Source organism: Neolamprologus brichardi, chromosome 11, assembly GCF_056152115.1.
Source record: "Neolamprologus brichardi isolate AB-2024 chromosome 11, ASM5615211v1, whole genome shotgun sequence".
Classification (NCBI taxonomy): Eukaryota; Metazoa; Chordata; class Actinopteri; order Cichliformes; family Cichlidae; genus Neolamprologus; species Neolamprologus brichardi.
This window is the reverse complement of record NC_142114.1, coordinates 31,930,001-31,957,570: the sequence shown is the minus strand read 5'-3', so window position 1 is coordinate 31,957,570 and position 27,570 is coordinate 31,930,001. Positions and strand designations below refer to the sequence as shown.

The following is a 27,570-nucleotide window of genomic DNA, read 5'->3' as shown; positions in this document are numbered from 1 at the left end:
ACGATCCTCTCGCTGCTCTCGCTGCTCGTTGTAGCTGCTTCCTGCAGACCCAGTGCAGCAGCCACACAGTGATGCAGCTGTGAGGATGCTCTGTAGAAGCTGCTCACAGTGGGGGTTGAGGCTCTCGCTCTCCTCGGTTTGAGCAGGAAGTAGAGTCGCTGTTGGGCTTTACTGACCACGCTGCTGTTCTTTGACCAGGAGAGATGTTCTGAGATGTGCACACCCAGGAACTTGGTGCTGCTTACTCTCTCCACAGCAGCACCACTGGTGGTTGGTGGGGTGTGCAGAGTTCTCCTGAAGTCTATGATGATCTCCTCGGTCTTCTCCACGTTCAGGGACTCAGCCAGATGTTTAACTTCACTCCTGTCGTAGGTCTCATGGTTGTTGCTGATGTGACCTACCACAGTTGTGTGATGGGTGCAGTCGTGGGTGTGCAGAGTGAAGAGCCCCGTGTCCTGCTGCAGGTGTTGCTGGCGACCCGTCCTGTCACTAACAGTTTCTCTTCCTGGCGTGGCAGAGGTTGGTGGTTTGTGGTGGCACTTGTAGAACTGATTCCAGAGCAGCTCTGTGCTGGATAATCGCCTCTAATCTGTTAATCTCTCCTTCCTCCGTCTGGTTAAGCTCCCTCCAGTCTGTTCTGACCTGCAGGGATGAAAGCTGCACATTCTGGGGGCTTCCTGGTGCTGCCGTGGCCCGGTGGCGGCAGCTCAGACCCGGCCCAGGGAGAGGAAAGTCAGGAGTGCCTGATGCTGAGATCTGGAGCTCTGCTGGGAGTCACGCTGATCTGTAAGATGTAACTTTCATTAATTCAAACAGTGTTGTAAAATAATGTCTCAGTTAATAATGCAGACTAGGAGCCTTTGTCCTGCATGCAGACATCCAGATGTGTTCCACAGCTGCTGCTGTGAGCTCACATGCAGAGGTTAATGTCATACAAATGCTGAGTTTCAGCAGAAACAACAGCAGATCAGGCCTCGCCCCCCTGCTGTACTGACAGAGTGTGTGTGTCTGCAGGCGTGGCGGTGCTGAGGAAGTGGATTGCAGGTGGAGTTTGTCGCTGTTCGGTTCGTCTGGATGGGAAAACAGTTGTGATCACTGGAGCAAACACTGGCATCGGCAAAGAGACGAGCAGAGATCTGGCACGCCGAGGTCAGCCCGGTTTGATCCGTTTTACCGAACACTCGAATGTGAAGCTTTAGAAGCTGCTGACAGGGAAACTACAGCCCCGTGTTGTTACTGTAATCTGAGAAACACGGATTTGTTGCTTCTGCTGTCACCTCAGCAGTAAACACCTGTGACCCAGCCAAACATTCCCACACTGCCTCCACCCTTTTCTCTCCATCCTCCCGATACAGCTTCATCTCAGTTTCACCAAAGACGGTTTTCAGAAAGTCTTAAAGTCTGATCGTCCTCGTCGTGCCCGAGGATACCCGAGGTTTGCACCTCGTTGTATCTGCATCCATGAAAGCATCGCAGTGATCGTGCTGCACAGCGTTTCAGGCCTTTTAGATGCTGCGAAGTTGTTTTTCTTACCGTGGAAATAATTCTGTAATCTTCCACTTCAGTGTCTTCTGTGGTCGTTACGGTCCTTTGGTGCTGCTGAGCTGTTAGTCCATTGATTATTTTAAACACCGATCCACTGATTTGATTGGCTGTTCTTTAGTGAACATGGTGCTCAGCTGTGGAAATCTTTCTTCGTTTCATCAAATGTGATTGAAAGTCATTAGACATCAAATCTGTAACAGTTCAGAGCATTTCTAGAAGGTGATAAACGAAGACGAGACACGCGTGAGGGCGACTAATCCCGGCTCAGCAGCCGAGCGCGTCCGAGTGCTGCGGCACGTTTCCCACTCCAGGAACAGAAACTCTTCTTCCTGTTAGTGAAAGTCTGGACATGTTTCACCACTTACTTTAAAAAAGTAATTAGTTACTAATTACTTACTTAGTTACTTTATTACTTAGTTGCTTTTCAAAAAATCAATACACAACCTGAATATGTAATAAACTGAATCGACCTTTCAGTTCATGTTGTCTTCATATAAATTTAATCAAATGTAAAAGTCTTTGTTTTATGAGTTTTAACCTTTTAAGCAAAAATGAAATTATTTCAAGTCTTTGACTTGAAGTGTTGAACACTTAAATCTATTTCTGCACATAAAATCATGTTTTTATGTTTTCACTCTGCAGTAAAACACAGTGGAAAATGAGTAAAATCAAAGACTCAGCAGCTCTTAAATCTACTGTCACCTGTTCAGCAGGAGGGGGGCGGGTGGAGGTTCGCCCACAGCGGTCATGTGGGCGGATCCAGGGGTCGCTGCTCGCTGCTCGCTCAGATTTAGAAAGAAGTTTTCTTCCCGTGCAGCGTGCACAGCGGACGCTAATGTGTTTGTCACTTTTTACTGAATGAAGGAGCCCGGGTGGTGATGGCGTGCAGGGACCTGACCCGGGCAGAACGGGCGGCCGAGGAAATCCGCCAGTCGACAGGAAATGGTAACGTGGTGATCAGACACCTGGACCTCGCTTCCACTTACTCCATTAGACAGTTTGCTAAAGACTTCCTGGACAGCGAAGAAAGGCTGGACATCCTCATCAACAATGCAGGTGAGCACACCTGAGAACAGGTGAGCGCGCCCGAGAACAGGTGAGCACGCCTGCGAACAGGTGTGCACAGGTGTTCACAGGTGAGCCCTGCTCGTCTTTTTGTCGTTCTGAGCATCCGTCTGTCTGCAGGAGTGATGATGTGTCCAAAACAGCTGACTGAGGACAACTTTGAGACACAGCTGGCGGTCAACCATCTGGGTCACTTCCTGCTCACCAATCTGCTGCTGCCGAAGCTGAAGAGCTCCTCCCCCAGCCGTGTGGTCAACGTGTCCTCCGTTGCCCACCGTGGAGGTACCCCCACCCCCTTAAAAGACCTCAGTGCTGATGTTTGCGTTGTTTCTTTAACACCTCATGTTTTTACAGGTCGTATTGACTTTGACGACCTGTTCTTCAGCCAGAGGCCGTACAGCGCTCTGGAGAGCTACAGGCAGAGCAAACTGGCCAACATCCTCTTCTCCAGAGAGCTGGCCCGCCGTCTCTCAGGTCAAACACTGAGCGCCACAAACGCTCAGAGGTCCCGACTGTAAAATGGTTTGATGGGAGGAAGGGTTATCTCGCCTCTCCGCGCTGTGATGTGATCGACTGCTGAAAGTACCTGTAAACCCACCTCCTGACTCTGTCCTCACCTTTCCTGCAGGCTCTGGCGTGTCGTCGTTCTCTCTTCACCCAGGCGTGATCCGGACCGAGCTGGGTCGCCACGTGGAGGGTTGGTTCCCCCTGCTCGGGCTGCTGCTGAAGCTCCCATCCCTGCTCCTCATGAAGACTCCGTGGGAGGGCTGCCAGACCACCCTGTACTGCGCTGTGACGCCGGGCCTGGAGGACCTGTCTGGATGCTACTTCAGGTAGGAGGCAGGGCTGAAGAAACACCTGTGCCTGTTCCCTGAGCATCTCAGAGTGTTGCAGTTAAAGTCCGAGGAGCAGAATTCAGGTAAAACAAGAGTAGACAGATAATAAATGTGGGCGTGTCCGAGCTGGTAAACAAATAAAACCGTTCTGGAGATCAGAGTTTTCACTTCGTGTCATTTCTCTGTTTTCTTTCATGAGATTTCTCCTCTCAGCTGTAAGTAGTAAAGACGTTTAAATAAATAACTTTTAAATGATGTTATTGAAGCCCTCTGCGTTTTTGACTGCCAGCGACCGGGTGGAGTGTTTCAGCTAATGCTAGCTAGCTTGACTGTCAGCGTGCATCCACAGGCTGTGAGAGGCAGACACCTGCTAACCACTAACATCCAATTAAAACCCACAAATTTCACTCACCTAAACCAGAGCTCCGCCTTCTTGGACATTAACCTAACAGCGGCCATATTACTGGTCAGACGATGTCATTAAAATGCTCCAAGAGGCTCCAGCAGCACAAGCACAGTGCAGAGGTCCAGCTCGCCCTGCAGGCAGCGAGCAGCTACAGCTGCCTGTGGCAGCATCCACCTGTCGGTCAAAGAGGCAACGATGCAAACTTTCAACCGTTAGAAGAGCTGCAGGTTTGAACTTCAGGTTGATTGATGAACAAAACATATCAAACATTGGAGATTGTTTATAAACACATGCAGAGCTTTTCTGGGGTTATTTCCACTTTAAACACATTAAACTGAGTCACTTGTTCAATGTTCATGTCTGTGTTTGCAGCGACTGTGCAGAGAAAGAAACTGCTCCAGAGGGACGGGACGACGTGGTGGCAAGAAAACTGTGGGAGGTGAGCACACGTCTGGTCGGACTGAAGAACACCTGCTGACCTTTAACCTCTGACGCACGAAGCAATGGAGCTGCAGACTGCAGAAACAAACAGATTTACCTCTTGTAGAGACAAATGAAGCCCAGATGTTCCAGCTGCTGATATTTCTCCTGTCCTCCAGAACCTGGACTCTCATGTGCAACCTAAACCTCCATGTCCCCCGACTGTCCCCCGACTGTCCCCTCGCTGTCCCCCGACTCTCCCCGACTCTCCCCTGACTGTCCCCTCGCTGTCCCCTGACTGTCCCCTCGCTGTCCCCCGACTCTCCCCGACTCTCCCCTGACTGTCCCCTCGCTGTCCCCTGACTGTCCCCTCGCTGTCCCCCGACTCTCCCCGACTCTCCCCTGACTGTCCCCTCGCTGTCCCCCGACTGTCCCCTCGCTGTCCCCCGACTCTCCCCTGACTGTCCCCCGACTGTCCCCCAACTGTCCCCGACTGTCCCCTCGCTGTCCCCGACTGTTCCCTCGCTGTCCCCCGACTGTCCCCCAACTGTCCCCCAACTGTCCCCCGACTGTCCCCTCGCTGTCCCCCAACTGTTCCCTCGCTGTCCCTCGACTGTCCCCCAACTGTTCCCTCGCTGTCCCCCGACTGTTCCCTCGCTGTCCCTCGACTGTCCCCTCGCTGTCCCCTCCATGTCCCCCGACTGTCCCCTGACTGTCCCCTCGCTGTCCCCCGACTGTCCCCCGACTGTCCCCTCGCTGTCCCTCGCTGTTCCCTCGCTGTCCCCTCGCTGTCCCCCGACTGTCCCCTCGCTGTCCCCCGCTGTCCCCTCGCTGTTCCCTCGCTGTTCCCTCGCTGTCCCCCGACTGTCCCCTCGCTGTCCCCTGACTGTTCCCTCGCTGTCCCCCAACTGTCCCCCAACTGTCCCCTCGCTGTCCCCCAACTGTTCCCTCGCTGTCCCTCGACTGTCCCCCAACTGTTCCCTCGCTGTCCCCCGACTGTCCCCCAACTGTTCCCTCGCTGTCCCTCGACTGTCCCCCGACTGTTCCCTCGCTGTCCCTCGACTGTCCCCTCGCTGTCCCCTCCATGTCCCCCGACTGTCCCCTGACTGTCCCCTCGCTGTCCCCCGACTGTCCCCCGACTGTCCCCTCGCTGTCCCTCGCTGTTCCCTCGCTGTCCCCTCGCTGTCCCCCGACTGTCCCCTCGCTGTCCCCCGCTGTCCCCTCGCTGTTCCCTCGCTGTTCCCTCGCTGTCCCCCGACTGTCCCCTCGCTGTCCCCCGACTGTTCCCTCGCTGTCCCCCGACTGTCCCCTCGCTGTCCCCCGCTGTTCCCTCGCTGTTCCCTCGCTGTCCCCTCGCTGTCCCCCGCTGTCCCCTCGCTGTTCCCTCGCTGTCCCCTCACTGTCCCCCGACTGTTCCCTCGCTGTCCCCCGACTGTCCCCCACTGTTCCCTCGCTGTCCCCCGACTGTTCCCTCGCTGTCCCCCGACTGTCCCCTCGCTGTTCCCTCGCTGTCCCCCGACTGTCCCCCACTGTCCCCTCGCTGTTCCCTAAATATTTCCTGACTTTCCTTCATTTTTTCTCCATTATATGTTTATTATTCCATCACGTATCTTCATGCTTTCCTCTTTTGATGCTGTCGCTGACTTCCTGTGTCCTCCTCTTTACTGGATGGTGTTTGGGTGGAGTTCAGCTGTGTGGACATGAAGCTTTGGGTGTTATTAAAGACAGTTTGACTGTGTTTATACTCTGTGTGTGTTTAATATATTCAATAATAATGAATCCAGAATGAGCATGCTCTGTGGGCGGAGATTGGCGAGCACCTTTCCAATAAATGAGGCCTCATTTCTTACGCGTCGCTCCAGCTCTTCTTGGTGTCACAGGGGTCAGAGGGCTCCAGAAGGGTTCATTTGTCAGCTTTGGGATTCTTCCAGTGACAACATGGAGATCCTCGCTCGGTAATAAGAAAATAATGAGATCCACCGCCGGCTTTCACCCTTTAAATATGCGTCTTACCTTCTCATCCGTGTCGTGTTTTGGCCCCTCCATGATTTCCTCTTCATGTTTCAGATCATCAAACAAAGCTAGCCTGTAAATACATCCAGAGCAGAATTCATGGTTCCCTCAGTTACAGCGAGTCGTCCTGAAGCAGCAGAGCAGCCCGGACCACCACATCTGCCTGCTGCTGGGACGTTCTCTTCATGAGATCCTCTGTTCGTGTCTGATGATGTAACTGGACTCAAACTTTCCAGAGCTTTGTCTCATCAGTCCACAGAATATTTCCTGTGGAGTTTTACCCTGCACTCGCTGATGCTCGCCTGCAGCAGCTGCCGGTCGAACCAGAGCAGAGCGGGCTGGTAAAAGCTGCCTTTAATAAACCCGAAGGTCTCTGATCAAGAGGTACCTGTGGAGTCTGTTCCTCCAATGGGCCTTTCTGAGAGCTGTAATCTTATTGTAGGCCTCTCGTTGTAAAGCTGTCAGTGAACCATCACACACAGGTGAGCAGGTGGCCTCAAAAGACCTGATTCTGATGAACAGAAGCATCAGCAGGTTTAAACGTGACGCTAACGACGAGTAAATAATGAAGACGTGTTCACACAGTCCCAGCCAACCCCACGGGGCTCTCTGCAGTCAGGCTGGATGTGACATCTTCTTGCATATTTACAGCCTTTCCTGTTGAATAATTGATGACACAATCCTGAAGGGGGGGGGGGCACTTCTACTTCCTGCTGAAATGGCGGCTCCAATAGTGGGGGGGTGGGGGGGCGAAGACTTACTGCTAAGTAACGATGGATGATAAATAAACTCACACTGACTGTTATCTGAATCACTTTTATTTTTAGTGAGTTCTTATCTTATTTTCAGTTTATTGTTTATTATTTTGTTTATTTATAATAAAAATAAATTCAAATTATAAGAAAAACAATTTTTAACCCTTTGTTTATGTTTAACTTGCTGTGAGGTGGCTGACAGGCTCTGTGTCGCCCCCTGGTGTCACGTCATCCTGTAGAGCTGCACTCTCAGAAGGACACATGATGTCGTTGCATCATTGCAGCTGTGCATGGTTCCTATAACACAAATAAGAAACTAAATCTTAAAAATAAATCCTGTGCAGTACAAAGTAAAATCTTTTGATCCAGAATAAAGTAAAACAGTATCAGAAAGTAGCACAAGTACATTAAACGTGTACTGAGTAGAGTAAATCTTTAAGTTGCTTGAAGACGTTTCTCATCCGAGAAGCTTCTTCAGTTCCAGGACTGAAGAACAGGGGCGATACTCTGTATGTATTATTGTGGGGTCTGCCTTACAGTATGAAGCACCTTGAGGTGACTTTTGTTGTGATTTGGTGCTATTTAAATAAAATTGAATTGAATTGACCTGTGAGTGTTACGGGGCTCAGAGACCAATACGTGGACCCAGATATGGATATGAGGGAAGCAATGGTAAGGTTTCTCACAAGCTTTATTTGGTGACACAAAGAAATGAAAACCCAGAGAGGTACTGCTACAACGTGTGTCAGACGGCTCTGTGAACAGAGGGAAAGGTTTATCAGCAGAGGCTCAGGAAGCCGTGCAGATGAGGAGACAGACTGAGTTATGGCAGGTGGAGTGGTAATGGCGTGAAGAGAAGCGTGGATAGCCGGGTGAGCATCCAGCAAGGGTGTAAACAACCTCCAATCTGATTGATCTGGAGATCCAGGCAGATGGGGAAAGGTGGTGACCAGCGTCCAAGAAGTGAGCGGGCTGCAGGCAGCGGTGAGTCCAGAGACCACAAGGACAGTATGGTTACTTAGCACGGCGAGTAAAGATGGCCTGTTACTAACACAAGTTAGCTGACAAACTGGCGAAGAAGAGATGTGGACACTGATTCTTATATAGCACTTTTCTACTCTATACAACCATTCACCGTCTCTATACTTGGTGCTACATTCAGACGCATTCATCTGATGGATGCATCGCAGAGCAACTTGGGGTTAGGATACTTAGCATGCAGGGATCGAACCACCAACCCTCTGATCAGTAGGTGACCTGCTCTACGTCAAAGCTGGACCCTATAGGGTGGTGTCAGAGAGGTGGATGTTTGTCCAAGATAAGGACGATGCAGGATAACACCGCCCACTCAATGACGTGCTGCCAGTCACAGGAGCACGCTCAGTGAGAGACTGAGATTACCCATAATGCACCACTGAACGACACAGGAAGTGATTCCTGTCTGTGGATTTCTGTACAGCTCCATCTAACGCACAGCACACGGTGAAATTCACAGGTTAGAGTTAAATGTCAATCATATATCATTATTATAACAAAGTACATTCATAAATGCCGATATGCTGAATCTTCATGGCCTGCTCTTAAAAACGAACTCTCCCTGTTCTGTGAATCTCTTAAGCTCATAAATAAGCTCCAACCAATCAAATTGCATCGATTTTTAGAAGAGTTTGATTTTTCTTAGCCCCTTATTTAAGTTTTGTGTCTTGTTTATGGAACCTCACTTTTAGAGATTTGATGATCCCCCTGGTCTCCTTTATTTCCTTGTTTTTCATTCTTTTTTATTGTTATTTATTTATTTTTGTATCGGTTATTCTTCTTTTTATATTATTATTATTATTATGTAGATGTGTATAAATGTGTACGTATGCATGTGTATATGCATATATACACATATATGTTTGTGTGTGTGTACGTATGTTTACTTTCAGTTATTGTCGATTTCATGGTGGTGTACCAACTGTGTTGGCAGTGATGTGTATTCCTCTGATTGGGAGAAAAGAAAAAGGAGGTGTGATTCTGAATGATTCAATATGTCTCTTTGAGATTGTTATTGTTATTGTTCTAAATAAAGTTCGTTTGAAAAAATAAAAATGTTTGTAACTGTATAATATATTATTTCCCTGGTTCAGTCTGTCGCTCTCTTGTCTTGGAGCGACTGTAAACATCATTTCCTCATAAAGTGATAACATGGGCGTCTGTGGAGACTGACGCTCTGCTGCCTCTGCTGGACACCAGAGGGACTGCAGGCGGCCACCAGAGGGCGCAGTGACAGCGCCGCTGGGCTGTAGTATTGTTTGCTTCTGCTGTGCAGCCCTGGTCTGGCTCCTCCCCGGCTCCTCCCCCGCCCCTCCCCGGCTCCTCCCCCGCTCCTCCCCGGCTCTCCGCCCTGCAGGCTGTGATCGGTCCGGCTGCTCCTCGCTGTGTGGCAGTGGGAGCTGAGTGGGCTCGGGCTGACACTCCGGAGGGCTCGTGCCTGTGACCTGAGCGGACTTGGAGGATTTACAGCTGATCTGCGCGCACCGAGGGTCGCGGCTGCGCACGTGAACGCGCTGAATGTAAGTGTGCTGAAGTTCCGTGTTTTTATCTCTGAGCGTGTTTTTATAAAGTTTGCAGACACACTTTCCTCCGGGGGCAAAGTTCAGGAAGCCCGAGGACGGACAGCTGCGGTCCGCGGGCGCAGACGCTTTCAGGCGTGTATGGAAGCCCGTTAGTGCCAACGTGCCCGCAGATGATCACACGGTCACAGCTGCAGGATGAGCAACTGGCGTGGCAGAGTCTCTGTCTCTGTGCTGAAAGCTGCACTGGGAGACGAGCACGAACCCATCACCCCCATCCACCCACCATCATCCCCCCACCATCACCCACATCCACAGTGTGTCTGATGCCCTGAGCTGCTCCACATTCAGGTTGTTTTAGGGGCGGCTGTGTCTCAGGAGCTTCAGCATCCACTGATCAGAAGGTTGGTGGTTCGAACCCTGGCTGCCCCGGTCTGTGTGCCCGACATCGATACCCTGAGTGTGTGTGAACGAGGCGATGAGGAGCGTGTTCTTCCTGCAGTGTTCAGCTGAGCAGCTGTTGCCCCTAAATCACGCCTGAAACGAGCATCCGCTGCTGTGGCGAAGCTTCCTCTGCTCATCAGTGCTGGTTCAAAACTCATTTTTATTCGCTGGCCTTTGACTCAGTGGGTCACTGACACTCTTATTGTTGTTTATTGTATTTTAATATCTCTGCTGTCAGCCATGTGTTGTTTTTAAAGTGCTGTATAAATAACTTACGTATGGAGGTTCAATGCGGTCTCACTTTAGCACAGGCAGGTCTGGCGCTCATGAGGCCGACCGATGGCGCGTATTTGTCTGACATCACGGCGGCTTCATCTTGTTTGTTTAGAGGGTGGAGGGGAGTTTGTCTCCCCCGCCTCAGCGAGGGGCCTCGGCGAGGCCCGTAAGGACTGACGGAGCAGATTGTTGGAGCGAGGCGAGGCGTGACGTAGCTCGCGCTGTGCTCAGCATGTGATTAGGCTTTGCTTGCAGCGAGTTTCACACCTCAGGTCTGGCTAACGCCTCTGTTGTGTCTCTGTTGTGTCTCTGCAGCTCGCGGCGCTCGGTTACCCAGCTGCGGTGGACGTGGACCACCTGTGGGCGGAGCATGGCCCGCTGGAAGGAAGGCGCCACCCTCCTGCTGGCTCTGCCGGTTCTGCTCAGCCTGCTGGCGGAGGCCCGAACTCACGGCCCGGGTCAAACCCAGCATGACCACGAACGCCTCCAGAACATCACGCTGGCTGTCATTTTACCAGAGAACAACACCAGATACCCGTGGGCGTGGCCTCGCATCGGCCCTGCCGTGGACCGGGCCGTCAGGAACATCAACGCCGACCCCACCCTCCTCCCCAACCATCGCCTCGTGTACTTCTTCAAGAACAGCCAGGACAAGAATGGCATGTGCTCCGAGTCCGTCGCCCCGCTCATGGCGGTGGACCTGAAACTCGCCTACAACCCGTGGGCGTTCATCGGGCCCGGCTGCTCCTACAGCTCCTCCCCTGTCGGCCTCTTCACCACCCACTGGAGCGTCCCCATGGTGACGGCAGGCGCCCCGGCCGTGGCGTTTTCCAGCGGGACGTACCTGTCCATCACCAACACGGGGCCGACGCACAAGAAGCTCGGGCGGTTCGCGGTGCGGATCTGCGAGCATTTCGGGTGGCGGGAACAGGTGATGGTCGTCTTCAGCGACAACAAGAAGGACGACCGGCCGTGCTACTTCGCCATCGAGGGTCTGTACATGGAGCTGAGCAACATCAACATCAGCGTGGAGGAAAGCGTGTTCGTGGAGGAGTCCGTGACCTACGCCCAGGTCCTCTCCAAAATCCAGGATAACGGGCGAGGTGAGTCCGACCCGCCGCCAAACGCGCTTCCTGCCAGAGACGCAAACTGGTGTCTGTAGGTGACGCCCCCTTCACGACACCTGTACGTTAAGGTCACCTGAATCAAATCAGAGTTTTAATAAAACTGAACAAACACGCTTGAGCCAATCAGAGAGCTGCTCACGTGGACGTGGCGAGCTTCGGTGGCGTGCTTTCTCTTTGATTCTCGCAACTGGCGTTATGTGACGTCCACACCACGCTGTTTCCTCGCAGCAAAAGTTATCTAGAAATCAGCTGTGTCAGCATCTTGTGTTAGTCCAGGAAAACCAGCAGGTAGATCGCAGCGCGCCGTCCAATCAGAAACCTCCAGAAAAACATTTTTCTTTGTACATTTTACATTTACAGTTTTTCCTGTGACCCAGTGAAGAGCCGCAGGCTGGATCTGTTAAGATCTCACTGCTGGGTTTGTGAGGTTACTCCTACATTATCTTGTTCAAAGAGAAGATAGAAAACAAAGCTCTGAGCTAATCAAGTGTTCTCCTTTTTAAAGAATCGAAAATGGAATCAGAATCGTGAACATCGTATCAGTACCGTCCCTACAGGTCGTTTACCCCAAACCACCCTAACCCACTAAAACCACAGCGTCTCTAACATGTGACGGGTCCCCACAAAGATATGAATACAGGCTCAGAGGAACACACACACACAGAAACGATGTGTGTGTGTGTGTGTGTGTGTGTTCCTCCCCTTCCTCCTCCTCCTCCTCTCCTCCTCCCCTCCTCCCCTCCTCCCCTCCCCCTCCTCCTCCTCCTCCTCTCCTCCTCCCCCTCCTCCCCTCCTCCTCCTCCTCCTCTCCTCCTCCCCCTCCTCCTCCTCCTCCTCTCCTCCTCCTCCTCCCCTCTCCTCCTCCCCTCCCCTCCTCCTCCCCTCCTCCTCCTCCTCCCCTCTCCTCCTCCCCTCCCCTCCTCCTCCCCTCCTCCTCCTCCCCTCTCCTCCTCCCCTCCCCTCCTCCTCCCCTCCCCTCCTCCTCCCCTCTCCTCCTCCCCTCCCCTCCTCCTCCCCTCCTCCTCCTCCTCCCCTCTCCTCCTCCCCTCCCCTCTCCTCCTCCTCTCCTCCTCCTCCTCCTCCTCTCCTCCTGTCCTCCTCTCCTCCTGTCCTCCCCCTCCTCCTCTCCTCCTCCCCCTCCTCCTCCTCCTCTCCTCCTCCCCCTCCTCCCCTCCTCCTCCTCCTCCCCTCTCCTCCTCCCCTCTCCTCCTCCTCCTCCCCTCCTCCCCTCCTCCAGCAGAGGCAGAAACTCGAGCTGAATCGACCGCGATGCTGTGGCAGGTTTGTCAGAGGAGCTGCAGACTCACCTGTTGTTAAGTCATTTCCTGCGGCGTGTGAGGACAGTCAGAGGATCAGACCTGCGTTCAGGTTTCGTCTGCAGTGTAATAAACCTGCAGCAGCTGGCAGTCGGATGCTGGTGCTGAAAGTTTCAGGAAGCTGCGTATGTGGATGATTTTACTCTCTTTACCCTCTGAAGTCCTGCATGAAGCACAGGGCTTTTATTTTGAAAAACCGCCACAGCTTGCCGCCGTAGACCCACATCTGGCTGTTTTTTCTCCGTGACACTCTAACCTGGGTTTCAGCCGTGCAGAGACACCTGCAGAGACACCTGCACTCGGGGATCACGGCCTCGGCCGGGCAGACGAGCTGCCTCCAGGCCCTGATTTTTCAGGGTTTTAGTCGTCCACAAAGCGCTCTTCCTGCGTCGCTCGCTGTCTTTGATCGTCTTCTCATCATTTCTGCTGTCAAACTATAACAGCATAGTTTCTCCAGTACAAAGTGAGGAAGCCGTTCGCACACAGAGCAGCAGGAGAGGCTGGGACTGTGATGGATAATTCAGAGGCTGGGAGTTTGTGGGAGTCTGTCGGGTGAGCTGAGGGAGAGCACGGGACCTGAGACGTGGCGCCTTCAGCTCGACCACAGTTTAGCGATGGAGTCATAATCGAGCGTCCTCTATCTGCGGAGGTGCATCAGTGGGTAAACCCGCCGAGAGCTCGAACAAACAGCCAGCTTCCCTCTCCGGTTCCCACAGCGCCAGCAAACCTCCTGACAGCACATTCATTAACAGAGGTCACAACCTGCCGCCTTATAAGGCCGCGGACGCCTATCAGATCTGTAGGTATTTCCTGCCAAACACACTGAGGCTAATTTTACCTTGTGTCTGCCTTTTGTCTCCTTAATCAAACACTATGAGGCCGAGCGAGACGAGCTGAGTACAGCTCAGACGCTTTATTAGGCATCAGCAGCGAGTCAGCCTCAGAGGCGAGCTGCAGGTGAGCTGCAGGTGAGCTGCAGGCGAGCTGCAGGCGAGCTGCAGGTGAGCTGCAGGTGAGCTGCAGGCGAGCTGCAGGTGAGCTGCAGGCGAGCTGCAGGGGAGGAGTTTGACTCCAGGAGCTCTGCGGTGGGAACATCCGTCTCCTGCAGGCTACAGGGTGTCTGGAAGCTTCTGGAAGCTTCTGGATCATCTGTGCGTTAAAACGCCGCGCACGTCTCGCCGTCAGCGCAGCCAACAGGACGACTCCACTGAAAGGCTTCACTGAGATAAACCCATAAACGGCTTCCTGTGGACTCTCGGTCAGCAGCAGCAGAATAATCATCCCGTTAGCTCCAGTCTGGACTCCAGCTGACAAGTTGGAGACGTGGGTTCAAAGCTTCCTGTGGGCGGAGTTACTCTCATTGAGTAACGTAACGGAATACGTTACAGAATACATTTTGGGGCATGTAATCTGTAATCTGTAATGGAATACATTTTAAAAGTAACCTTCCCAACACTGGTGTGAGCTCTTTACAGCACGCCACTGTGTGCTGACGCGTTAGTGCTCACGGCTGATAACGAGGCCAAACATGAGCGGTTTCAGGACAGAGTCTGTGTTCTCCGTTCTTTAAGCTCCGTTTAAGCCTCTTCGGTTCCCAAACTTTTTTGCTGGGCCCCCTTTGTTTTACAAGAAATATGCTGCCCCCCCCCGGCGCGCACGCACAAACACATCCTCCAACCACATGTAACAGTGTTTATGTGGTATTATTCCACTTGCCACAAATGTCAGTGTAATGGGGAAACAGCGCCCCCCCCTCTCGGTGTGGCGGGTTAGGTGAGGCTGGCTGCAGTAATCGCTGCCAGTCTGCCGTAGCCATACGAGAGGTGAGTTGTATTGTTCCGCACACGATATAGCTAAGTAGTACAGACACATAAAACATGTTTGATTAGTTGATGTGCACCGAGTGTAATAAGTGCTTAGTGGACACATGTCCAACACCAGTTTTATGTACTTTTCATTTGTTTATTACTGTGTAAAACTGTATGCTAAAGCGGAATGCTAATGGGATGTTCTGCCGTAGTGTGCTGTGCGGAGCGGTGTGTGGCGAGCCATTTGCACTGATACAAAACCGTTGTTTCCATTCAGGTACATCATTTGTTGTTGCTGTTATTTTATTGTATATTAAAAATTGTAATATTGCTGCAGTAATCGCTGCCAGTCTGCCGTAGCCATACGAGAGTGTGCTGTGCGGAGCGGTGTGTGGCGAGCCATTTGCACTGATACAAAACCGTTGTTTCCATTCAGGAAATAAAGTGGCAACGATCGATCAGAGACTCCTTGTCTTTTTAAAAACAACACAACGCAGAGTCGAGGAGTCTGTTTGGGCCGAACTGTTGCAGCGGGATGAAGCAGAAACCGGTTACACTGGTGCCGTGACTCAAGCTCCTGCAATCCTGCGACCGCAACGGGGCCGTCTACTTCCTGGAAGGTGGAAAAGTCGCGGGAGACTGGCTTTTCTTAGTCCCGCCATTTTCTGCGTTCTTTAGAGACATCGGGGTGGGGCTCTGTGTTTTTTTTTTTGGAGATAAAAAAAGAAAAAAGGGAGAGACACATCGCTGAGCCATGGCAGATTTTCCCAGTTTTGGCAGGGGAAGGGGGGCAGTTGGTTTTACCCCTCTGCATTCATTTGGCAGAGGCAGATCAAGGTTGCTGACAGCCCCAGTTTCATCCACACCTAAGCCTGTCCTTGCTGAGTTAAATGAAAACCCTATCGATGTGAACTGTGATGATCTACAAAATACTAGATCAGAAACCAGTCCCGCAAAAGAGAATCTTTATGCAGAGATTGCAATGCAAATTGGGTTTTCTATTGGGGAAAGCATTGCCTCTTGTCTTGAATCTCGGTTGGGCTCTGGAGTGGGAAACAGTGTTTTTGGGTCTGCCAATAATGTGTTATCAGAACCCTCACTATTGAATGTGATTGTAAAGTCTGATGTTAAAGAACCTGTGTGTTTTAGAGGGGATGGCTGTGATACATGCAGTGTTCAGGAATGGGAGGAAACGATGATGACTTTTTTTAAGAAAAGAGGGGTACCTGTTGCTGAACAAGCTGATGATGTGCTAAGTAAACTGCTGGGGAGGGCACGAGAAATAGTCAAGGTGGGCATACGTAGTAAGCCATCTGTGTGTCTTGAGAGGGGCCCAGAGCCCATTTTTGAGATCTTAAAGCAGCACTTCAGTGACACTGCCTGTTCAAGCATGCCTTTAGCTGACTTTTATGCAACACTACCCAACTCAGGTGAAACACCGTTTGATTACTGGCTCAGGTTGAACAGAGCCATGGAGGTGACAGAAGACTGTCTGAAGAGACAAAATAAGTCCTTTGCATATCTGACAAAAGAGCTGACTGCTATGTTTATCCGTCACTGCCCAGACTCAGAACTGTCTCTTATTTTCAAGTGCAAGCCCCTGCAGCAGTGGACGGTTGCTGATGTGCACGAGAAATTGCTGGAGCATGGCAAGGACCGGAAGTGCACCCCTCAGTTTAGTGCAGTCAGTGCCTTGAGTTTTCAGCAACAGGAGGTGAGTCCTAATGTGCAGCAGGCGACAGGCAACATTAAGTGTGTTACACCATCACCAACCTCTACCCCAGCATCACTTACCGACCTTCATGCAAAACCACCTACTGATCGTCTTGATCATGTGATAGCCCTGTTAGAGAAAGTCCTGGAGGGGCAGCCTCGACAAGCGAAACTGCCTGCTAAGGATGATGTAAGGGTCCCCTGGAACCAAACACACAAAATTGTGCCTTGCATGATTTGTGGTGACACTGAACACTCTACGTATTACCATTGTAGAGCCCATCAGCTGTGTTTCATCTGCCATGCTGGCGACCACACACGGGCTCAATGCCCCAGGGCTGTGTCTGTCAGAGTCAGGGGGCCTGAATCAGCCACCCAGCAGCTGGGAAACTAGATGGCCTACATGTGGAGGGGGCAAGTGTTAGGCCTGAAATCGCCCCCAAAGAGGATGATTTTGATGATTTAGAATCTGTATTACACACTATTTGTGAGGAGCGCCAGCTAGGCCGGAGACCCATTCTTCAGAACACACACAGACTAAAACAGCATGATGAGCTGTTCTATGAAAATGTGACCCTGGGGGGCAAAGTGTCTGTTAAAGCCATGCTTGACAGTGGCTCTATGGCCTGCACCCTCAGCACCAATATGGTGCCCGAACTATTACATCATGCAGTGCTGCAGACCCCCACCTTGCAACCCACGGATGTCGTCCTGATTGGCTGTGGTGGTTCGAGGACCGTTCCATCAGGTGTGTGTGACATTATGGTGGAGATGTATGGCTGTAAAGTTGTTGTGCCGATGTTGGTGGTTGCAGGGCAGAGTGAGGACCTCATTTTGGGCAGCAACCTAATGAGGTATCTGGGTAATCGCCTGAGGGAAGAGGGACATTTAGGAGAGGAATGCAGCAAGACCCTGAGTGCTGAAGAACAGCCTAATAAAAATCTGCTGAGTTCAATGTCAGGAGTGGTGGCCCCAGGGCATGTTGGTGATAAGATCGGAACTGTCAAGCTGAAGAGAGCTGTAACATTAGAGCCCTTGACAGAACACCTTGTTTGGGGCAGGCTGCAGCTAATGAATAATGGGGAAGTGAGCAGTGCTGTAGTTGTAGAGCCCACCGGGTCAAGATCTGGACCGAGGTCAGTTATGGTTGGGAGAACTGTAGCGCATCTAAACAGTGATGGGTGGCTTCCTGTGAAAGTGCTGAACCCCTTTGACAAGCCGATAACACTGAAACGGAACATGAAGTTGGCTGACGTGTCCCCCTGTGCAGCAGTGGAGAACTTCAGCCCCACTGGCTCCTATTTGCAACAGAACATGCAACGGTCTACTGGCTCAGCTTGGTGCGATGATGAGCAGAGTCTAGTTACTGATGTTTCCACTCTGCCAGATGATTCACCCTCACAGGAGGTGACAAGTGGTTGTAGCCCCTTACATGCAGTGCTGCAAAATCTGGGGCTGTCTGATATTGACATTGATTCATGTGCAGTTTCGCCGGCTGGCAAAGAAAAACTGGTTGGCCTTATAGCCCAGTTTGAGTCTATCTTCTCGAGAGACAAGCTGGATTGTGGCAAGGCTAACGGCTGCCTACATCGAATTCGAGTTGTGGACGACAAGCCATTCCGGTTGCCATGCCGACGTGTGCCGCCAACTCATTATGAAAAACTAAGAAAGGCTCTGAATGACATGGAGGAACGGGAAATAATTCGGAAGTCTTGCAGTGAGTTTGCATCACCCCTGGTCTTAGTTTGGAAGAAGTCCGGTGAGTTGAGAATCTGTAACGACTTTCGCTGGCTTAATGCTAGAACTGTCAAAGATGCTCACCCACTCCCGCATCCAGCTGACGCACTGGCTGCTTTGGGAGGGAACGGATTGTTCTCCACAATGGACTTGACTTCGGGTTATTATAATGTGGAGGTGCATGAGGAGGACCGTAAGTACACGGCATTTACGTCTCCATTTGGGTTGTACGAATATAATCGTATGCCACAAGGACTGTGCAACAGTCCGGCCACCTTCATGAGGATGATGCTAGGCATTTTTGGGGATCAGAACTTCCTCAGTGTGCTGTGTTATCTTGACGATGTTCTGGTTTTTGCCCCGACAGAAGAATTGGCACTGGAGCGCTTGCATATGGTGTTCCAGAGACTCCAGGTTCACAACCTTAAGTTGGCTCCAAAGAAGTGCCATTTTCTGAGACAGTCTGTGAAATTCCTGGGGCACATTGTAAATGCTGATGGGATACAGTCAGACCCTGACAAAATAGCATCCATTACATCCCTTGCAGAGGCAGACCTTATGGAAGAGGGTTCGAGTGTACCATCCCAACAGAAGGTCCGCTCATTTTTGGGGATGGTAATGTTCTACCAGCAATTTATTGAGAACTGCTCATCCATCGCAAAACCTCTGTTTCGGCTGACATCTGGGGATAAAGGCCCTCGTGGTTCACGGCGAAAGCACCGGCTGGTGCGTACAAAGCTGTGTGAGGAGGACTGGACGGATGAATGCAGGGCAGCTTTCAATGAGCTGAAGCAGGCATTGTTGGATCGAGTGCTCCTGGCCCATCCTAATTTTGAGGAGCCCTTTTTGCTCTCTGTTGATGCCTCCAGCAGTGGCCTTGGTGCTGTGTTGTCGCAAGTTCCTGCTGGGGCTTCTACATCAAGACCGATCGCCTTTGCCAGTAAGACACTCAATCATGCACAGTCCAAGTACCCAGCGCATAGGCTGGAGTTCTTTGCATTGAAGTGGGCAGTGTGCGACAAGTTCCATCACTGGTTGAGGGGTCATCAGTTTACCGTATGGACGGATAATAACCCTCTCACTTACATACTTTCTAAGCCAAGACTGGATGCATGTGAGCAGAGGTGGATCGCAAAACTAGCGCCTTTCCAGTTTGACATAAAGTACATTCCTGGTCCTAAAAATGTGGTTGCTGATGCGCTGAGCAGGGAGCCCTTCGTGCACCCCAGGGCCTCACACCGGTTGATAAGGGTTCCATATAAGGAACTTCTGGCAGAAGCAGAGGCAGTCGCCACTGGTGGGGTTCAGGAGGCCTTCAGATGGACTGTTCACTCAGCTGATAAGGCCTCAAGCAATGATCAGCCTGTTGTTTTGCAGTGCACGGCTGTTGCACAGACAGGAATGCTGACATCTTCTGAGGTGGGAGCTGTCTTCCAGGCCCATTGTGAACATGAGTCCAGGGTGTGGCCACATGCTCTCCTTCTGCCCCAATGCTCGCAGACTGTGCTTACGCCAAACCAGTCTGACTCTGAGCCCTTCTCGCATGATGACCTAGTGGGACACCAGCGGCGTGATGATGTGTTGTGCAGAGTGATCTCCTATGTGGAAAGGGGACGGAGACCCTCAAGGAGGGAGCGGGCAAGTGAACGGGTTGACACGAAGAGACTTCTAAGGGCTTGGGACAAGTTAACTGTGAGAGATGGTGTGCTGTATCGAGTCTCCAAGAATCCCATCACAAAGACAAAGACTTATCTGTATGTTGTTCCGCCAACCTTGCATCTCGCTGTACTGAAAGGCGTCCATGATGAAGCCGGTCACCAAGGACAACAAAGAACACTTTATCTGGCCAGGCATAGATTCTACTGGCCTGGTATGACCAAACATGTGTCAGAGTATGTACGGTGCTGCAGAAGGTGTGTTGTTAGCAAGTCGCCTGAGCCAGAGGCGAGAGCACCTTTGGAGAACATCAGAACATCAGAGCCCCTTGAACTGATCTGCATAGATTTTTGGTCTGCGGAGGATTCGGCGAACAAATCAGTGGATGTGCTTGTGGTCACCGACCACTTTACTAAGATGGCTCAGGCCTTTCTATGCCCCAATCAGTCTGCTAAGGCGGTAGCACACCAACTCTGGCATAACTACTTCTGCATCTACGGCTTCCCAAAACGCCTTCACTTGGATCAGGGAGCTAATTTTGAGAGTGTGCTTATTGCCGAGCTATTGAATGTGGCAGGTGTCCAGAAGTCTCACACGACCCCATACCATCCGATGGGAAACGGCTCCTGCGAGAGGATGAACCGTACCTTGGGCAACATGATTCGTGCATTACCCCCGAGAGCCAAGCAAAGGTGGCCTGATGCACTGAAAGCTCTCACATTCGCCTATAACTGTACAGTCCATGAGACAACTGGCTATGCGCCATTTCTGCTGATGTTTGGCAGAGTGCCAAGACTGCCGATTGATGTGATCTTTGGCTCTGTTATTGAGCACCAAGACATCATGAACTATGATCGATATGTCCAGACATTGAGGAGGGACCTCAAAGAGGCCATGGATTTGGCGCAGGAGGTGGCACGCAAAAATTTGAAGCGTCACACGGACCTCTACAACCGGAAGGTGCGGGGAGCCCCAGTAGCGATTGGTGATCGTGTCCTTTTGGCCAACAAAAAGGGACGTGGCAAAAGAAAACTTGCTGATCGCTGGGAGAGTGTTGTCTATACAGTTTTTGACAAAAATGATGAGAGTCACACCTTTAAGCTGATGGATGATTCCACGGGGCAAGTGAAAGTTGTGCATCGCAACCTGATAATGCCAGTGAACTTCCTCCCTCTCAGTGGTGCTTCAGTTCAAGATGATGGAGATGAGCTTTCTGAGTCTGGCTCGCTGATGGTTGGATGCGACGGAGAAGCTGTCTGCAACTCATCGGTGGGCACGGCTGAATACAGAACGAGAGCTTGGGTGTCTGACTTACCGTCTGCAGTGTCCAGCGACTCGCTGATGATAGAGGTTACTCAACCAGAAGGCAGCATTGTAGATCAAGAGCTTGCCTGTACCAGTGTTCCCCCTGTTGACATTAAGGAGCAGGTAGATGCCACCTCTGGTGGTCAACATTCTGACCTGCTTATGTCTGTGGCCCCAGTTGCAGCCTCCTCTGTTTTGGAGTTGGCAGCCATTACTGACGGTGATCAGGACAATGAAGCTGCTATTGAGGGTCATGTCTCAGCCACAGTTGTTCCACCCAATGCAGACCCGACTGATGTTAGCGGGAAGGTGGGGACCCGTGCTAGATCGAGAGTGGGACGGTTACTTAAGCCTGTTTCCAGGTTGATTGAAATGATGCATCAGAGACCTGTTAAAGTTTAAATATTGTTGATAACTGCAAGTGGATTCTATTGTTGTTGAAATGGGACTTTGATCTTTAGAATTGGAACTGATTATTTGTCATTGATTTTTCTGTGTCAGAGTGGTGTACAGTTATGATGTGATGAAATATGTAACTGGCATATTTTATTCTTTTTTTGGAAGGGGTCTGGCCAACTTCTTCCTCTACTTCCTTTGGGGATAGTCCTCTGACTGAATTTTCTTTGTGACTGTACGACCTGGTATTACTGAACAGATTTATCACATGTCGATAGCTGTGGATTAGCTATTGGATTTTTTTTTATCTTGTTCTTTTTTTTTTGAGGATTATTGGGTTTTTGTCCTCTGTGTTATGGTGACTGTGGTGTACCTGTTTTTTTTTAGGATGTTTTTTTGTTTGTGGTGTTTGTTTATTTGAGTGTGCAAGTGGAATTCAGCAGGGGGGAATGTAACAGTGTTTATGTGGTATTATTCCACTTGCCACAAATGTCAGTGTAATGGGGAAACAGCGCCCCCCCCTCTCGGTGTGGCGGGTTAGGTGAGGCTGGCTGCAGTAATCGCTGCCAGTCTGCCGTAGCCATACGAGAGGTGAGTTGTATTGTTCCGCACACGATATAGCTAAGTAGTACAGACACATAAAACATGTTTGATTAGTTGATGTGCACCGAGTGTAATAAGTGCTTAGTGGACACATGTCCAACACCAGTTTTATGTACTTTTCATTTGTTTATTACTGTGTAAAACTGTATGCTAAAGCGGAATGCTAATGGGATGTTCTGCCGTAGTGTGCTGTGCGGAGCGGTGTGTGGCGAGCCATTTGCACTGATACAAAACCGTTGTTTCCATTCAGGTACATCATTTGTTGTTGCTGTTATTTTATTGTATATTAAAAATTGTAATATTGCTGCAGTAATCGCTGCCAGTCTGCCGTAGCCATACGAGAGTGTGCTGTGCGGAGCGGTGTGTGGCGAGCCATTTGCACTGATACAAAACCGTTGTTTCCATTCAGGAAATAAAGTGGCAACGATCGATCAGAGACTCCTTGTCTTTTTAAAAACAACACAACGCAGAGTCGAGGAGTCTGTTTGGGCCGAACTGTTGCAGCGGGATGAAGCAGAAACCGGTTACACACACACACACATATTTCACTCCATTGCTGTTTCTTTCACACCTCAAACATTTATTAAACAATTAAGCAAATAAAAGTAATCTGCAATAAATTACAGGCAGTAAAATAAACGACTAAATCTACGCTGCGTCCACACCTACACGGGTGTTTCTGAACACGCAGCTGTTTCGTCCACGTAAACGGCGTTTCAAATCACCGAGAACTGAGATTTTTAAAACTCCTTTTTTGTGTTTCCGTGTGGACGAATACAGAGTTCATCACGTCAAAGGTATGTGCCTTTATCACGCCACGCTGTGGCCACGTTATTGTTTACAGGAGATTAAGAGCAGATAGAGACAAAATACTGTTAATCTGACTGTCTGCAGGTTTACACAGTTACTGTCCCTCTGTTTACAAAGGCAGAGGCGTCACGCTGTCATTATTTTACTGTAGTTGTTTCATGTGTAATAATGTTCAACATTACTGTCAAATCAAAAATGTCTCTCTGTGCAAAATGGGTTTAAAAACATAAACTGTGGGATCATGTTAGTCTGTGATTTAGACAGGGGGAACACATCGTGTCAGGATCAGCTGATGTTATTTGTATCCTGTAACTTTACTGTATAAAGAGCAAACATCTCCAACATGTCAGGAGCAGTTTGTGTTACAGGAAGTGTTTGAACTAAAGATCAAGGATGTGATCCTGTTTGGGCCCCACACGTTGGGAAGCTCTGGTTTGGTATCAGATAAAACCTGAATGATACGCGTCCCTGATACGCGTCCCTGATACGCGTCCCTGCAGATCGTCCTGCTCAGGATGCTGTGTTGTTGTTTTTATGGTTAACACTTTTTTTGCTGGTTTTTTGCTTCCTGGTCCCGACTCTGTCACGTTTTAGAGACCAGAGTAACTGCAGTTCAACATAGTTTTAGCAAAGTTGATTTAATATAATTTTTCTGTACAGTCAACATTTATAACATACACAGTGTGTTTATTTGTATGTGCGTGCGGTTGTTTGTGGTCGCTCTGAGAGAAACGTGCTACGGCGTGGAAGCGCGTCCTCGTCGTTACGTTGCTGATGTCTGCAGGAAGCAGTTCTGGACTCCTGAAGCCACCGAATCAGAAACAACCTGCAGCTCGAACATCCTCTGACGTCATGCTCTCCGTGTGCCGTCGCCATGGTGATGGAGCAAGCAGCTCATCCTGAACAAACGTACCCACGAGGCCGTGCTTCAGCCCGCTCTGCTGCTTCCTGTCCAGCTGGCAGCGGTTAAAGATTAATATGGTGGAATGTCAGTAGTGAGGGGAGGGGGCGGGGGGCGACCCGCACATTTATTGCTTCACTTTGGATGATGTCACGGCGCCGAGCTGGAAACCGATTGCAGACGTGGAGCTGAGTGCGCTGGAAAATCAGCTGATCGGCGATCAGATCTGTGCAGGGAGGCTGTCACAATGATGATGTCACGTTTGTGTTGTTTCGGCGCCGAACCACCTGGCAGCCTGCCAGCGGGGGTTCAGACACCAACCACCAATCTGCTGTCGTCACTGTTGTGAAGGGGCGTGTTCAGACCGGTGGGTGCAGCTGCAGCTCATGTACCTGCACAGGTGATTACAGCTGGTAGTCTGACCTCGTGTGACTTTACACATCCATCGTCGAGCTGTGACCTCTGTCTGTGCTCCTGACCACCTGACAGGTCATGTGATCTGCGGTCTGCTCGGCCATGTGTGAAGTCACAGGAAGTGATCAGAGTGGACGAGCTGGTGGAGGATGTTTACACGAGAGAGTCTCAGGAACGCATTAACAGCAACAATCACAGCAGATGGCCCCGCCCCTCCCTGAGCCTGGTTCTGTTGGAGGTTTCTTCCTGTTAAAAGGGAGTTTTTCCTTCCCACTGTCGCCAAAGTGCTGCTCATAGGGGGTCATGTGATTGTTGGGTTTTTCTCTGCATGTATTATTGTGGCGTCTACGTTACAGTATGAAGCAGCTTGAGGCGACTGTTGTTGTGATTTGGTGTGTAAATAAAGCTGAATTGAAAACCTTCAGCCTTTAACTCAGAGGAACGCTCTGGAGCGTTTCCTGAGTGCCTCAGCTTCAGCCTGGTTTAAACGCCAATGACACGGCGACCTTATTGGATCTGATTTCATGAAGCTTCACGTTCGGATGGAGCCGATACCGGAGGGAATTCTGGGACAGCTGGAAGAGTTGCAGGGATCCATCGCTTGCTCGGTCGCCCCGAAGCTTCCACGTTTGCTCGTCAGTACAGAAATAAAAAGCTGAAAAATTCAGGACGATTTGGTTTGTGTGACACTGACAGGAGCCTGCAGAGCTGCAGGACCGGGCACACGTGCACGTGCCTGAGACGTGGACGTGGAGGTCATGCAGAGGTGAACGCTGGTGTCTGTCTGCAGCATTTCTGCTTCGCATGTCCTGAAAGAGGAAGCAGCAGAAACCTGACACAGGAGGAGCGCCGCCCTCTGACCTCAAAGGAAACCCGTGCCAGTACGAGAAGCTGGATGAGGCTCCGACTCCATCGTTTCCTCAGTGAAGCTTCCTGTTCCTGCGTGCGAGGTCACGCTCAGATGCAGACGGCGAGCCGGTGAAGCGGCTGCAGCTCGGCCTGCGCTCTGCTGCTGTAAACGGAGACATCAGCTCTGAGCTGACCGCAGCACAGCGAAGCCATCAGGAGGATTTAAAATGGCAGCGTCATCTCTGAGCGGAGGGTCAGGAGACCGCACGCATCAGCAGGATGGCGAGCTTAGAGCGCTCGTTAACCTGATGTTTTCCTTCAGTTAGGAAAAACCCGAGGCTGTGGTTATTTAATGCAGCCACTGTGTCGGCGGGCAGATACAGATCTACCTTACATCACGTCCTCCTGACCCAGACAGGAAACGACGGAGCGCCGTTTCCGTGGAAACCCACGAAGACTCGCCCGACAGCCGCAGCAGCAGCTGTGTCACAAACATTTCTCTGAGTTCACTCGTTTTTTCCGTCTCTGTCAAAACGCAAAGCTGCCCTTCAGACAGCGTTGTTAGGCTCCTCCTCCTTGTTAGAGGGGGCGGAGCATGAAACCTGGTGAAGCACAGACGGTTGAACGTGGATTGTTTCCTGGTCAGTTTGGGTTCATCACATGGTGCTTTATGTTTGATGTGGACGCTGATTGGCTCGGTCACCTGAGTAGTCTCTGCCAATCAGAGTTACGACTTCGTGACTCTAACATGAAGATGAACCAGTTCGAACACAGCTTCTTATTTCTTTATTTTTACGACATTTTCACATCGTAGACACAAACTGAAGACGTCTAATATACGAAGCAAGATCTGTGGAATATGTAGCAAAGAAAAAGTATAAATAACTGAATCTGTTTTTTAGATTCCTGTAAGTGGCCTGAGATGGTCTCACCTCACAGGGGAGCCTGTCAGGGTTCGTTGGTGGAGTTTCTGGCCTTCTTAATGGTGTTGGGACCATCAGGTGTGTTGGGCAGCAGCCAGGTTGCTGCACAGCTGACAGCTCTGTTTGACAACTGTTAGCATTCATATTATGGCAACAACCAATCAGCTGAGAGAAACAACAGCCCATCATTACTGTAAGAACTGAAGGTCCGTCAGTCTGGAAAATTGCTAAAACTTTGAATGTGTCCCCAAAATCCTTCAAGCGCTACGATGAAACTGTCTCACATGAGGACGCCCCAGGACAGGAAGCCCCAGGACAGGAAGCCCCAGGACAGGAAGCCCCAGGACAGGACGCCCCAGGACAGGACGCCCCAGGACAGGAAGCCCCAGGACAGGAAGCCCCAGGACAGGAAGCCCCAGGACAGGAAGGCCCAGGACAGGAAGCCCCAGGACAGGACGCCCCAGGACAGGAAGCCCCAGGACAGGAAGCCCCAGGACAGGACGCCCCAGGACAGGACGCCCCAGGACAGGACGCCCCAGAGTCCGTCTGCTGCTGAGGGTAAACTCATCCGAGCCACCAGCCTCAGTCTCAGTGCTGCAGAAAGTCTTTCTGACGTTACAGAGGGATGGATGGGTGGATGCTTTTATTTTGAAAGCTGATTTACCTCACTTCCAGCTTCCCTCTGCGAGCACTGAACAGCAGGAAATGATTAATTATTCAGTCATTGCTGAGCAGGAACGACCTTTAACCCTGTGTGGGTGCAAGTCTGTGTGTGTGTCTGTGTGTGTGCGAGTCTGTGTGTCTGTGTGTGTGTGTCTGTGTGTGTGTGTCTGTGTGTGTCTGTGTGTGTGTGTCTGTGTGTGTCTGTGTGTGTGTGTGTGTGTGTGTGTGTAGCATTAATATGCATGGAAGAAAAGCTTTTCTTGAACATCTACACATCAGAGATATTTTTAGTTCAGCATTTTTATTGCAGGTAGAGACAATAACACAGACAGACACACACAGACAGACACACACACAGACACACACACAGACACACACACACACAGACACACACACACACACACACACACAGACACACACACACACACAGACACACACAGAGTCGCACACACACACAGGTATTGGGTTTCTCTGAGCTGGGCCTCTGAAAGCTTTCGTGCTCTCGGGGTCACTTCCTGCTCAGAGGTTACTACAGTCTGAAACAAAGGGGGAGGGTCGATGTCACCATGGAGACTTCCTGTGGCTGCAGCATCCACGCTGCTGGAAAATCCATGAATCAGAGAAAAGAACACAAACAGTCGGTTTATCCACAGCGATGTGTTCACCGTGAGCAGGCAGCTTCCTCTGCACATGCTCAGAGCGTACCTGCTGATGGTGACGGTGACGGTCTGAGAGTGGTCATGATCACGATGGGGGAGGGGCATTATTAATTTTACACGTCCTTCTCTTACGTGAACCTCAGATTCAGGACGAACAACATGGTTTCCGTCCTGTCGTGGAGCGCTGGACCAGCACGCACCCTCTCAAGGATGCTGGAGGGTGCACAGGAGTTTGCCCAACCATCTACATGTGTTCTGTGGACTTGGAGAAGGCATTTGACCGTGTCCCTCGGGGTGTTTTGTGGGAGGTGCTTCAGGAGCATGTGGTGTCTGGCTCACTTCTACGGGCCGTTTGACCCTTACACAACCTGCCCT

At 50.9% G+C, this 27,570-nt stretch overlaps 2 protein-coding genes across 3 annotated transcripts in view; both read left to right on the top strand.

The window, feature by feature from the left end:
• The first annotated feature begins 392 nt into the window (after nucleotides 1–392).
• Nucleotides 393–4,522, top strand: crdhl (cone RDH-like). The gene is made up of 7 exons (XM_087848614.1): nucleotides 393–786; nucleotides 1,015–1,149; nucleotides 2,410–2,601; nucleotides 2,731–2,892; nucleotides 2,965–3,084; nucleotides 3,239–3,443; nucleotides 4,225–4,522. Exons 1-7 carry the CDS (start codon nucleotides 651–653, stop codon nucleotides 4,328–4,330), a joined length of 1,056 nt encoding a protein of 351 aa, XP_087704740.1. The 5' UTR covers nucleotides 393–650; the 3' UTR covers nucleotides 4,331–4,522.
• Nucleotides 4,523–10,620: 6,098 nt separating this feature from the next.
• LOC102776639 (atrial natriuretic peptide receptor 1-like) overlaps nucleotides 10,621–27,570 on the top strand; it is a 54,929-nt gene continuing 37,979 nt past the window's right edge. Inside the window, exon 1 of one of the 2 annotated variants that reach the window (XM_087848611.1) lies at nucleotides 10,621–11,418. In XM_087848611.1, coding sequence (XP_087704737.1) covers nucleotides 10,686–11,418 — 733 coding nt within the window. In that variant the 5' untranslated portion in view covers nucleotides 10,621–10,685. The remainder of the gene's footprint in view (nucleotides 11,419–27,570) is intronic. The other variant, XM_087848610.1, reaches the window with a different exon arrangement.